This window comes from Neofelis nebulosa, chromosome 13 (assembly GCF_028018385.1).
Source record: "Neofelis nebulosa isolate mNeoNeb1 chromosome 13, mNeoNeb1.pri, whole genome shotgun sequence".
Classification (NCBI taxonomy): domain Eukaryota; kingdom Metazoa; phylum Chordata; class Mammalia; order Carnivora; family Felidae; genus Neofelis; species Neofelis nebulosa.
The window spans coordinates 38,195,373-38,209,381 of NC_080794.1; the positions used below are offsets into that span (position 1 = coordinate 38,195,373).

Here is a 14,009-nt window from a genome sequence, read left to right on the forward strand (position 1 = left end):
ATAGTCTGGGGTGGTGCCTGGGGTCTCTGGGGAAAGGGTACATTGATGGGGCACAAATTGGGGAGTCTGTTGTGCTCTGTGCAGAGGGCACCCTGGTGGGGTAGCTAGAGCCAAGGTTGGGTGTGGGCTGGGGGTCCTGGGGGCACTCCACAGAGGGTGTGCCCTGGCAGGTGAGCTGTAGCTGAAGTGGGCATGGGCTGGCATGGTCCTGGGGCTCTTGGTGCAGAGGACACCCTGGCAGGACAGCTGAAACTGAGGTGGGTTCAGGCTGGGGTGCCCTGAGGTGCTCAGTACAGGGGGGTACCCTAGAGAGGCAGTTGTTGCTGAGGCAGGGTGTGGGCCTGGGGGTTCCAGGGCATTCCACATAAGGGTACCTTGAAGTGTTGGGGCCAAGGTGGGCACAGGCCAGGGGGTCCTGGAGTGCTGTGCCATGGGTGCCCTAGCAAGTCATCTGGAGCCAAAGTGGGCAGACTTGGAGTATTCGGGGGTTCTCTGGGCCTGTGTCACCTTGCTAAGATGGCTGGAGCTATAGTGAGCACTCACTAGGGGTTTCTTCGTGTGTGCCCAATCTTGGCTCCACCTGGGGCTGCCTTGGTGGGATATCTGGGGCTGGTGTGGGCTAGAGGCCTAGGTCTCACTAAGGTAGTAGGCCTGCTAGGGTGCCCAGACCCCACTCCCATCCATGCTATCAAAGTAGAGGGAGAACATAAACCATGGCACTTGCCAGTCCCTCTAATCCAGAGACCGTTCCAGCAGCTCTCCTACCCTTTGGCAGGGTCCTTTATATTCTAGTTGCTCTTTTAAATAATTACTTAGAGGAAGAGCATGTGTGGAAGCAGGGGAAGGGCAGAGAGAGAGAATCCCAAGCAGGCTCTGTGCTGTCAGTGCAGAGTCCGACATGGGGCTCAATCTCATGTACTGCGAGATTGTGACCTAAGCCACTCAAGTGCCCCTTTAGTTGCTTTTTTAAACCATGCCTTTTTTTTTTTTTTCGGTGTCCCAGGGCATCCAGGGTTGGTATGTAGCCCTCATTTATTTTAATGTTCACCATAAGAAAAAAAATTGCAATGACCACTGGACTCAAAGCTTTTTACTGGATTTTTTTTCCTCCTTTCCATTTGGAAAGAAAAATGGTAATGTTGGAAATGTGGGAGGGTTCTGTAAGATCTAATACTGAAAAGAGTTTACTGGTCCCCATAGAGAGTCTAGATTGAATGAGGAAATTTGTAAGAGTATGTCATTGCTTCTGAAATATATATTACTTTTATTCTATTTGCTAAAACACATAAGGTAAGAAAGGTTAGTTTCCATTCATTGAACCCCCATTTTATTTCTATCCTTTTGCATTTACATTGCTTCTAACAGGATTTTTTAAAATCATGTATAAAAAAATCTAAGTAAAGTACTAAAGGTCATTTCCAATATTTCTTACTAAAATAGCTGTGGTGAAACAAAGTATTTGGGAGAAAGGAATTTCACAGTTGATTTAATACCTTCTTACCCAAACAACCAAACTCTTCCTTAAATATTTAGTGCATAAAGGATAAAGAGCCCTTGTATGAATTAAGATTCACCATAAGAAATGTAAAAGGTTAGTTTTAAGGGTCAACTGATATACTTCTTTGGGTTCATGGCTTTATATTATACCACACTTTTGGATAAGAGAAAGTCTTAAGTACCATTATTATAGTAACCTTATAACCACAAGTTGTAGAGCTTCTTTTGAAGGAAACATATTCTGATTGATTGAATGGCTGAAAGTTCAGAGTTCTACCACAACAGTGTGACATGAAAGTGAATGAAAACCAAAGGGATAGATCTAAGTCCTCTGTATTAAAAAAAACAAAAACAAAAATAAAACACACACACACACACACAGAAATCACCTGTTGTCACTAGAGTATGCATTCACATTCAAATAAGAAAAATACCACACAGAAAACAGAAACATTTTTAAAAAAAGATTTAAGATCATAAATAGGTCATTGTTGTCACAACACATTTCAGAAGTGAAAAAAAACAGACATTTTGGCTTTTTTAGAAAAAAGATTCTTCTTTTTTTTTTTTATCAATTCCCTCATCATTAAAAGGACTTGTACATTTTAAAATTTCCAGTCTCCTAAGGCACAATATTTATTTTATCAGAACGCCAATATCATCACCCTGCTATAGCAGGAATAAGAGGCAAGGTACACCAGCAAATTTTATGGACAAAATCATTAGTCATTTAAGGGAGAAATAAACAGACTAATGATCATTTTAGTTAAGAAGGCCCACTGTTGTTATATAGGGCTTTGCAATAAAAAACATTTTTAATCAAATTATTTTAACTCAAGCAGATTTGATTCACCACAGAGGAGCTGTGAGAGAAGAATGGGATTGGTAAAATACAGTATACTTTCTTTAAATGAGAGGAAAAAAATCAACTTAGAATAGCATATGGAGGGGTAAACATCAAATGGAACCCAGATTAGAGGTCTAGTTTACTCCTAGTCTTTAGGCAGATCCAGAAAATAAGACTAGGTAAATGTAATACCTAGGTCCAAACTATAAGGCTTATAATCACATGGCCCATTCTAGCCTACCCCCTACCAACTGAGATGTAGTGAAATACTATAATCAGATGCATAAAGTGTTTTTTTTAAATCCAACCAAGAAGTTCTTTAAGATATAAATGTAAAAATTCCTTATTTTTTAACTCTACCTTGCTTTATCCTCTGTGATACCAACTGAACTTTAAAGGTTTATATGTACAATATGGTGATTTAGTGTTACTTTTAAAAGGAAAAAAACCCCACAAAGTTAGTGATTGTCCACAGATGAAACATGGGATGAGGTTCATGACTGAAACCAATCATGGAGTGTTAGTCAATTGTAAACTCTTGAAAGTTAAGACTGGGAAATGTGCATATCAGACACATTAGAGTATAGCAGGAGAGGAAGGGAAGCCTATTTGTCATTCCAATTCTGATAAGGTGCATGGTCTTCGAAATTCTTGTCCACGTTCATGGAGCCATTTATTAGATACTGTGAGAGAAAAAAATACATTAATATTCTCCACTATCTAAAGTTTAATTCACTTGTAAGAACTAGGCCTATAACAAAGTTTCTACATGAGCTAAAAGTTCAAGACCAAAATAAGATTAAGGCAGATGGTACCTAGGCACTCTATTTAAAAAAAAAACAAAAACACACACACACAAAACTCCGCTAAATGTTGGAAGCACATGAGAGTCTACGTATGTGCATTTCCTAACGTTTCTGATATTTAATGTAAATCTTGAAATGAAATGCAATTGGAATGAAGATGTAGGTAGAGACAGAACATTGTTTTACCTGTTTGCAAAAATACTATCTCTAATACAGGGACATTTTAGAGATGAACACAAAGCCTCCACCGTACAGGAACAATTCTACAATTAATCACTACTATTATGTGCTCATTAAATTTCCTTGATTCCAAGATACTGCTTTTTTTTTTTTTAATTTATTTTTGGGACAGAGAGAGACAGAGCATGAACGGGGGAGGGGCAGAGAGAGAGGGAGACACAGAATCGGAAACAGGCTCCAGGCTCCGAGCCATCAGCCCAGAGCCTGACGCGGGGCTCGAACTCACGGACCGCGAGATCGTGACCTGGCTGAAGTCGGACGCTTAACCGACTGCGCCACCCAGGCGCCCCAAGATACTGCTTTTTAATGTAACTCAAACAGAATTTTCTACTCCTTCTTTATCATAGAACCCAATCAATGGCTTCAACATGTACAAAGTAAACTAGGACCCATAATTACTCTTATCTTTCTCAACTCCTATATCCCATCTATCATTCATCAAAGCCTGCCACTTTTCCTTATATAGCTCTTCAGTCTCTTTACTCTCTAATCCTTTTGCTACTACCATAGTCCAGGTTTTCATCATCACCCACTTAGACAATGTAAAAGAGCCTTCTAAACTGATCTCTCCTCCACTAGCCTCATTCTAGTCCAGTGATTCTCAAACATTATAATCATCAAAGAAGATTTTTAAAATCCTAACAATCAGGTGTCACTCCTTAGTCCTGCTATGCCTGAGACAGTAGCCACTAGACACATGTGGCTACTAAGTACCTGAAATGTGGCTAGTGACACATATTGAAAAGGATTTATGGGGTTAAATAATATGTATAAAAATAAATTCACCTGCTTCTATTTCTTTAGGACTGGCCACATAAAAAACTAGCATGACCCTGACTGACCCTGAGTGCCTCTCTAGCCTCACACTAGTCCTGACCCTGGTCCCTGACATGCCTGGAAAACATACTGCTCTCTCTTCAAGACCAAATTTTAAAATTAAGCTTTGAAGAAGCCTCCCAACTATAAGGAGTCATCATCTTCTGTATACATCTCCGTATTAGTGTGTACTACACTATATTCTGATTTATCCATTAGTGTGTCTCAGACAACTGTACACTCCTTGAGGGAAAGACACTGTCTTATTCAACTTTGAGTCAAGAAGCGGGACTACTGTTAAAATCTGTCATCAGAATTCTGATCTATTGAAAGTAAATTTATATTAAAATCAGAAACTTGGTTGGTTGAATCCCTTTCAATGTTAGGAGTTTTGTTTTCTTTTTAAGATATAGACTACCCTAATTTCAAAATATGAGACAAAAGTCAAAAGAGAATATAGGAAATATTTACCCCATTTGTTTCCAACTAGCACTGGACAGGCCGCATGCCGTGTACTGTAATCTCCTTCTCCACTGGCAAACAGATTATACCAGAAAACAGCAGTTCCCTGTGGAGAATAATACAAAATTATCTCCAAATAAGATATAGGTTATCACTTTTTGTAGTAATTAAATTTTCCTCTGTTCCTGTGGAATTACTCCTCCATGGCAGCATTATATCTTCTCTAATAAAATTCTGAAAATATGACTAAATCATTTACAAAATTTTGGTGATCACATGAAAATGTCAATACCACAAAGCTGCCTGACAAAGGGGATTTGCCAAAACAAAGCTAACAAATCTTACAGTAGTAAGATGGAGGTTCCATCATATGGAACCCATTTCAGAAATGCAAACTTTTGAGTACTAATCCTTGGTTGTTCATTATTTCTAGGTAATCATTGTAAAGTGTACCATAAACATATTTAAAATTTTACCTAATATACTTAAGGACTACATTATCTCTATCTTTAAAAATGTTATTCATTAATTAGACCGTGAAACAAAGGTGCATCTCTTCCTCAGGGAAAAAAAAACAGACCCACAAAATTAAAATAACAAATGAACCAAGTTTACCTTTTTGGGCCAAACACTAGCTCCTACTTCAGGAAAAACAGTGGCTCCTCCTGCTGACACATCACTCATCTATAAGAATTGCAGACAGTATTATCAGAAGCACTGGTATAATAAAGTTAAATATGCCATTGTGAGGAAGGCATGATACAGCAGAGGATATGAGAACATCTGGACTTCTATTGAGACAATGTGAGTGAGGGAGCGGCAGAGAGAGAGAATCCCAAGCAGGCTCCATCCACACTGTCAGTGCTCAGCCCAATACAGTGCTCAAACCCACGAAACTGTGAGGTCATGACCTGAGTCGAAACCAAGAGTTGGACGCTCAACCAACTGAGCCACCCAGGTGCCCCCATGCTACTCAGTTTTTAAACAAACAAAGATGCTGTTCTATTCTAGGTTTATATACTTATATTTAAAAAAAATAAAAGTAAAAGAAATGATAAAGTCAGGAAGGGAGATAGGGATGTCTTTTATAGCTACTTCTTTTATAGCCAGAGGTAAAAAAAAAAAAAAAAAAAAAAAGAGGATTTAAAATCAAATCAAGTAATACAAGGGTATAATTATGTATTTATTGTACTAGAATATAATCTCCATGGGGGCAGGAATTTTCATCTATTTTGTTCATTGCTCAGCTTTAATGTCTACAGTATTTATAGCAGGTGCTCCTACTGGGTATTTACCCAAAGAAAATGAAAACACTAATTCAAAAGGATGTAGGCACCCTTATGTTTATCACAGCATTATTTATAACAGCCAAATTATGGAAACAGCTCAAGTGTCCACTGATGAAAGGATAAGGAAGATGTGGTCTATATATACAACGGAATATTATTCAGCCATACAAAATGAAAGCTTGCCATTTGCAACAACATGGATGGATCTAGAGAGTATTATGTTAAGCAAAATACGTCTGCCAGAGAAAGACAAATACTGTATGATTTCACTCATATGTGGAATTTAAGAAACGAAACAAAGGAACAAAAGAGACAAACCATGAAACAGACTTCTAACTGTAGAGAACAAACCGATGATTTACCCATCCATCCCCCTTCCACTCTTTAGTAAACAGGTAAAGGGGATTTGGGAGTGCACTTGTGATAAGCACCAGGTGTTGTATGTAAGTGTTGAATCACTAAATTGTAGAGCTGAAATTAATATCACACTGTACGTTAATTATACCAGAATTAAAATCTGGAATTTTTAAATGTAAAACACAAATCTTCCAAATTAAGGGATCACATGGACAAAATGAGACAGGAAACCAATCATGCAGTGAAGATTTTTTCACAAGCAACGTAAGTAGAACGTATATACAAAGACTGTATCACAAAGCAAAACCCAACTGTGCTATATCCAAGAGTCACATCTAAAACCAGAAGCCTTGAAACAAAAAGATTGCCAGGCAAATGCTATACCAAAGAAAATAGAATTTGATCTTAATATCGGACACAGTTTAAATAAAAATAAAAGCACTGAGATAAAGAAGGATATTGTACTATGATGAATACATCCACTGGAGCAAAGAGCTAACTTTGAAGAAATGAAAAAGTTGTGCTAAATGGACCATGCAGGACAATACTTAAACAATGGCAGGGGGTGGGGGGCAAAATTACTGATCTAATCAAAATGCTATATAATTAAGATAGAATATAATAATCAAACATAGAATCTAATGGTCAAATAATCTAATATTTATGGATATTGGACCAAATAATGTATAGCATCAATATTCATAAAAGCAAAAAAAAAATGTTTAATGTCTCAAACATCAGAAGAGATGACCAACCTCTCTAATAATACAAACTAAAACCACAATAACTGCCAATATAATAAGTGAAAGATGTACAGACCAAAAGGTTAACAAACATATCACACTTAAAGGCAGGATATAAATTGGTGCAATTATGGAGAATTCACTTCTAAAAAGTATACAAGATTTCACAGCATGAATTTTGTATAATGTATCATTGTCTCTCCTGGTTTTCCCTTTGTAATAATTCTCTCTCATCTTTAACATTATAGGTCTCAAATTCTTTTTTAATCCTAAATCCTTTTTATTACAGTGCTTAAATCCTTTTTTTATGGTATCTTAAATCTTTTTAGAAACAGATAAGGTTGTAAGAGGGAAGGAGGGTGATGAGGTAGGAAGGTGAAAAGGTGGGTTGCAAAGAGGGAAGGAGAGAGAGAAGAATGGAAGAAAAAAGTAAAAGACAAATAGGGAAGGTAGCAGGAAGCAATGAAGAAGGAAAATGAGACTGAGCAGAGATACACAAATTTTGGTAGGGAGTGAGATAAACAGCAAAAAGAGATGCCATTTTCATATCATTCAAATGGGTTAGGGGGTGGACAAAACAATGAAATAAGCAAAATTTATGTCTAGACTTAAAATTCATCTTTTGAAGTTAACAAAGGTTACAACATTGTAGAAGGTTATATTTTCCAAATATACTATTTCCCAGTATTCCCTGTCCTACATGTTCTGTTTACGTGACACAGACATTCTTATTGAGTGGTAGGGTCCATGTCTCCTCCCCTTGAAACTTGGCAGATCTTTGTAATTGCCTTGATTAATAAAAGCCAGGAGAAGTGACATTATTTGACTTCTGAAGGTAGGTAATAGAAATGCCATGCACTTCAGCCTTGCTTTTTGCAGAGGTACTTGCTCTTGCAATCTAGTCACCATGCTGGGAGGAAGCCCAGACCACATGCAGGTACTCTGGCCAAAGCCAGCCTCAACCTCAGCCTTCAAGATGACCCCAGTGCCAGTCATCAACTGACTACAGATGCATGAATGATCCACAGCAAGAACCAGGAGTGAAGCCCACCTTACAACCATGAGACATAAAAATAGTTATTTTAATCTATTCAGTTTTGGGGTGATTTGTTATGCAACAAAAGATAACTGGGGCAAATATTATGACCAAAGTTTAATTTTTTTTATATGTTTATTTCTTTTGGGAAAGAGAGAGCGTGCAGGTGCACGAGCAGGGGGCAGGCAGAGATTCCCAAGCAGGGAACTCACAATGAGGGACTTGAACTCACCAACTGTGAGCCCATGACCTGAGCAGAAATCAAGAGTCAGACTCTTAACCAACTGAGCCACCAGGTGCCCCGGTATATAAACAATTTTAAAAATAATGATCATACTGTTTTGAAATTTTACTAAACAATGTGAAAATGGTTACCCTTAATGGGGCTTCCAGGATGCTATAACGTGCTCTCTAGATTTAGCTGCTTACACCAGATGTATTCACTTTGTGAAAATTTCAGGTTATAGTACTTAGGATTTGTATACTTTTCTTATATGTATCAATAAAAAATTCAAAAGGAAAGTTTATTAAATGTGTGTGAATATATACAGAGATGCCTATATACACATATGAACAGTCCATACACCAAAATATCCACAATGATTGTCTCCAAATAGACTGTTAGTAATATTTATTTTTTTATATTTTTAAGTTTATTTATTTATTTATTTAAAGAGAGAGAGAAGAGCACAAATGGGGGAGAAACAGAGAGAGAGGGAGAGAGAATCCCAAGCAGGCTCTGCACTGTCAGCGCAGAGCCCAATATGGGGCTCAAACTCACAAAGCGTGAAATCATGACCTGAGCCAAAATCAAGAGTCAGATGCTCAACAGACTGAGCCACCCAGGTGCCCTGAGACTGTTAGTAATATTAAAACCTGAATAAAAAAGTTAAAATTACTATCTGAAAAAGTTACAAATGCAAAAAACCCTCCACTTACTCAGTTGTAAAAACTTTAAATTAGGATGTTAAATAAGAGCTAAGGAAAACAGACATCTGAACATCAAAATAAACATCATGTGATAAAAATCCCAACTTAAAAATTTTAGCAAAAAAAAATTTTTTTTAGCTATAACTTACATAAAACAGCCATGTAGCAATTCTATTTCCTGTCCCCAGCTCTTTGAAAGCATCTGGTTCATCTTTCTGTGAATAAAACACAACAAATTCAATGGTATAAAATTCAGGAATGCAAATTATCCAGTGGCACTAAATACCAGTAATATGCTTAAGGGTATGCCAAAAAAACCCAAAAGGTTCGTTTATAATGTCTAGTGCATGATATACAGCAAGCACTCAGATACTTGTTGGTTGTTGATTCAGATTGTACAGTGAATACTTTTGATAAGACCACTGGGGGTAGGGGGGACCTATATTTATTAGCCTAAATAACGAAAATCAGTATCTACTATCCACAGATTATTAATTAATGCCTATAGTTTTAGCTTCCAAAGGGGCAGGGGGGAAAGCCTCTTAGCTACATTCATGAACTCTATTCTCTGCAGGTAAAGAATTTACCTTGAGATTTAAATTGAACTCATGGTCCATTCAAATGTTTACTGCTACTATGCTTGTCATTCTTTTGGACAGTCAGCACTTTAATCTGGCTGGACGATTCACATCTAGCTATTTAAATCTAAATTAAAATACAATACAGTCTCTTGGCAGTTATCCCAGAAAAATGAAAATGTATTTTTCACACAGAAATTTATACACATCTTTATTGGTAACAGCCCCAAACTGGAAACCTTACTGTCCTTCAAAGGATGAACAATTAACCAACTGTGGTGTGTCTATACTGTGAACTCCTACTGAGCAATAAAAAAGAACACACTACTGACACATTCTTTAAGAACTCCACTAACCTCAGAGGAATTATGCTGCTGAGTGAAAAGAGATACATACTGCATATAACATCTATATAACATTTCTGAAATGATAATTACAAAGAACAGATTAGCAGCTACCAGCAGTTAAGGGATGGGAAGCAGAAGGGTATGTGCAGCTATAAGAGCAGGACTGTAAGGGAGTCTTGCAGTCATGGTGCAGTTATGCATCCTGATTGTGTGGTACTTTCACAAAGTTACACATGTAATAAAACTGCATAGATACACAATTAGTGCAGATAGAACTGGTGAAATATGAAATAGCTCCGTGTCTTGTGCCAATGCTTATTTCTTGGTTTTGATAGTCAACTACAGTAATGCAAGATGTTAACATGGGGGGAGGCTGAGGGAAGGGTTCATAGGACCTCCCTGTACATTTCCTTGCAACTTCCTAGGAATCTGTAATTATTTCAAAATAAAAAACTAAGAAAAAAATTTAGTTGCACTAATGTCAGAGCTTGAACTGTACTCTTTCACATCATTCAAGACTGTCAGACATTTTTCAATAATTGAAAAAAGAAGGGAAAGACTAAAAATATATTCCTTGCTGGCCTACATAGAAAAAGAGTACAATTCTGGGATTTAAGCTAGTCAAGGGCCATGACACAATATAGGCTGTTTTCCTTCAAAAAAATGTACTCTTATTTTTAAAATGACAGTAGATCAAGAAGTTTATTAAAATGCCCGAGACAGTTCTTAGAATTCATGTATTTATGATAAAGCTTAATGAGGACTTGTATACTTGTATAATGTATAATTTATAGCTTAATGTGAAAAAAGTAAGGTTAATATTTATTAATCTTAAGCAAGAGTAGTACTTGGTAAAGGACAGCTTTTTAGCAAACTGCTTTCATATTATATATTCTCCAGTGTCTCTCTACATCTGTTTTGTATTTTTTATCTTGTCTCTTAATGATTCTTATAATTTCTTCAGATTTACCAATTCATTCACTAATGCACTTCAACTGTCTCTGTTTTTTAAGTTTATTTATTTGAGAGAGAAAGCATGAGTGGGGGAGGGACACAGAGAGAGAGAGAGAAGGAGAGAGAGAGAGAGAGAGAGAGAGGAGAGACAGGATCCCAAGCAGGCTCTGCACTATCAGCACAGAGCCCAATGTGGGGCTTGAACCCAGGACCCATGAATTCATGACCTGAGCCGAAGTCGGATGCTCAACCAACTGAGCCACCCAGGCACCCCTCTCTAATCTGTTTTAATTTATCCATCAAACTTTAAATTTTCAACAATTACTTTTTTCTACCTAGAGCTTCTATTTGTTTTTCAAATATGTTAAATCATTTTGAAAGTTTATTAATTTTTATCCTTTTATTTTTAAAACTACTATACAGTTATTTTATATTCTCTGATTATTCAAGTACCTAACATCCTGGGGCTTCTAAATCTGTTGGTCGCTTTAGTCTCACCAATGGTGTCTTATTACCAGTTTTTTTTTTTTTAATGAGTTTGTATTTGGCTGACCTTAATCTTTAAAACTCTTGAGGTACTAGAATAAAGATGCCTGTCTTCAGGGAGGACATGAGTTTGTCTCTGCCAGGTACCAAGAAGCACTACCTAAATGAACAACTTTAATTTCTCCTCTTTCAGGGTAGTGAAATTCAAAATAAAAGGTTCACATGAGAGCAGGCCTAGGCTTTCAAACTCCCAGAAGAGGCTCTCATACACATTCCATGCCCACCTGGATGATGAGAGGCAACTCTCCTTAAGGCTCCTGACTCCAAGCAGATTCTTTTCAAGGCTATTCTTTCTTTCTCTGAGGGTATAATCCTTTTGGAGATTCAGGTTTTATGCATTGGTCTCAAGTTCAGTAGCCTGCACAGTGGCAGGTCCTCTCACACAGCCATTAATCCTCAAAGCTCTAGATTCCTGGAGACAAATGCTTTCAGCTTCAGCTTTTTTGGCCCAGCCCCCCTTTAACTCTAATTTTAGTTTCTAGGTTTTCTTTGTTCATTTTGGGAATTGGGAATTTCCTTTACTTTCTTCCAGTCTCAGCAATGCATTTAAAAGTATCCTAAATTTTTTTTAACATCTAGGGGTTTTGTTTTGTTTTGTTACTGCTAATAAGATTTTATAGAATGTCTATTCCACCATGCTTCCACAAATTGCAAACAGGCTATGAATTTTTACTACTAAAAGAACAGAATTAACATGTCATGCCTAAGCTTCAGTTAGAACTCCTACATTCTCTTTTTTTTTTTTAAACTTACCCGTGCAAAATCAAAATGGGGTTCATATTGTCCTCCAACTCCATAATTTGCTACCTGAAGAAGAGGAAGAAAGCATGCATTAAAAAAAAAAATCAAGATTACTATTCAAAAAATCTGTAAGTCCTATTTTTGCCTCTTACATGATATGGTTAGGTACTTCTAGAGAAATTAGAAGCAAAGCAGTTGAAATCAATGACAGTTCCTAAGGAACCAAGGATAAAAAACTAAGGATAGCTACTATATATTTAAGAACCTTAGTTAATATGCCTTCTTTTAGCAAATTCTGAGGTACATGTTTTCCTCTAATATATAACTTAAACTAAAATTTGAATCAGAATTTTTAAATGTTTAGAATTAAAATATTATAGAATTAGAGTTTTGAGATTTCTATTATTAATTTTTACTAAACACTTTTCTTTGGAATTTAAATCAAGACTCATGTTTTCCAAAGCCCCAAATTCTGGGAAACTCCCAATCAATTTTAATGAAATATCTTCCTACAATTTTAATCGGTAATGACAATGTCCCAGTGGGAAGCAGCAAAAGAGAGTAAAAAAGTGTCTGGTCTGAGTTTAAATTCTAGCTTTCTTAGTTACAATATATGTAATTCTGAATACAATCTCAGTTTTCTTATTTATAAATTAAGGAGAATGATGCCTTCCCTTAGCTCCCTCCTTGTATCCCAATATGACACAATAAAAGGAGAATGTAATTTAAAGAGCACTACCAATGAAATGAAAGAAAAACATAATTAAAAGAGTGTTGCCCACAACAAAGTCCAAGTCCTATGTGAATTATTATTACTCTGGATATTTTACTCCTTATATTGTAGACACATTGGGTTGAATCAACCTATTAAGTAAAACTGTATCACATAGCCTGAAAGATCCTGTGAGGGTTAGGCAGATGAGAATAAACACAGATCAGGAAAGAAAAAGCTACATACAAGACCTTTTAGTAATATAATGAATACCAAGGAAATTGTAGATTACCATGGAATAAATGGCAACTTAATTAAGCAATTTAAATATAGGCAATCCTGCTTTTGCACAGTTCCAAAAGGCACACATCTAATGGTTTAGCTACTCATTAACACCAGAGTTCCAACAACATAAATTTCAGTCACCAAAACATATTGACTATGAGTAATTGCATAAAGTACAAATGTTGCTGCTAGCACTTTAGTCCACAAATTACGATGTAAGTAACAATTGCACATCATGATGAATGACCAATCATATCACTTCTTTCAAAGTCTATCAGTGATTGGTCACTGCACATCTGTTAATTCATGCACAGACACCAAAGTATGTAGTTGTGTTGCCTCCTTATCTCCCAGTGAAAACTCATGTGATATTTTACAAAAATGAATAGCTGGAAGAGGCAAATGGCTAACAAAGACAATGTACAGCAGAAAAAGGGAAAGTAATAATGCTCTAAGTAAAATTCAAATCAAACTTAAATGGCGATATAGAAAAAAAAATGACAAGGGGAATGCTTCCACTTGTGCAGGTCAAGAAACTCTAGCTATGCAGCCAGAGGAATGTGGTGAGGCAAACTTACCGACATAAGGAAAGTGATTGTGATGGAAAGGATAAAGATGTCTTGGAGGAAGGAAGAAATGATATTGGAAAAAAAATCTTTCAACCCACTGCACTACCCAGGTGCCCCAAATTTCACAATAAGAAGGAATGTTTAAACTATCCTTGATAAGTGTTTACAAAGATATAAAGCACCTTAATTCTCAATATTCACAATAAAGATTACCCAGACAATTCAATAGGGAAGAGTAGTTTTTTTTGTTTTTG

The 14,009-nt window shown here is 36.7% G+C and overlaps 1 protein-coding gene across 2 annotated transcripts in view; it reads right to left on the minus strand.

Moving 5' to 3' along the window:
• Positions 1–2,601: 2,601 nt before the first annotated feature.
• P4HA1 (prolyl 4-hydroxylase subunit alpha 1) overlaps positions 2,602–14,009 on the minus strand; it is an 89,232-nt gene continuing 77,824 nt past the window's right edge. For both annotated transcript variants that reach the window (XM_058696662.1, XM_058696663.1), the window contains exons 11-15: positions 12,202–12,251; positions 9,173–9,238; positions 5,284–5,352; positions 4,678–4,774; positions 2,602–3,027 (exon numbers count right to left, since the gene is read on the minus strand). In XM_058696662.1, the coding sequence (XP_058552645.1) occupies positions 2,957–3,027; positions 4,678–4,774; positions 5,284–5,352; positions 9,173–9,238; positions 12,202–12,251 (353 nt within the window). In that variant the 3' untranslated portion in view covers positions 2,602–2,956. The remainder of the gene's footprint in view (positions 3,028–4,677; positions 4,775–5,283; positions 5,353–9,172; positions 9,239–12,201; positions 12,252–14,009) is intronic.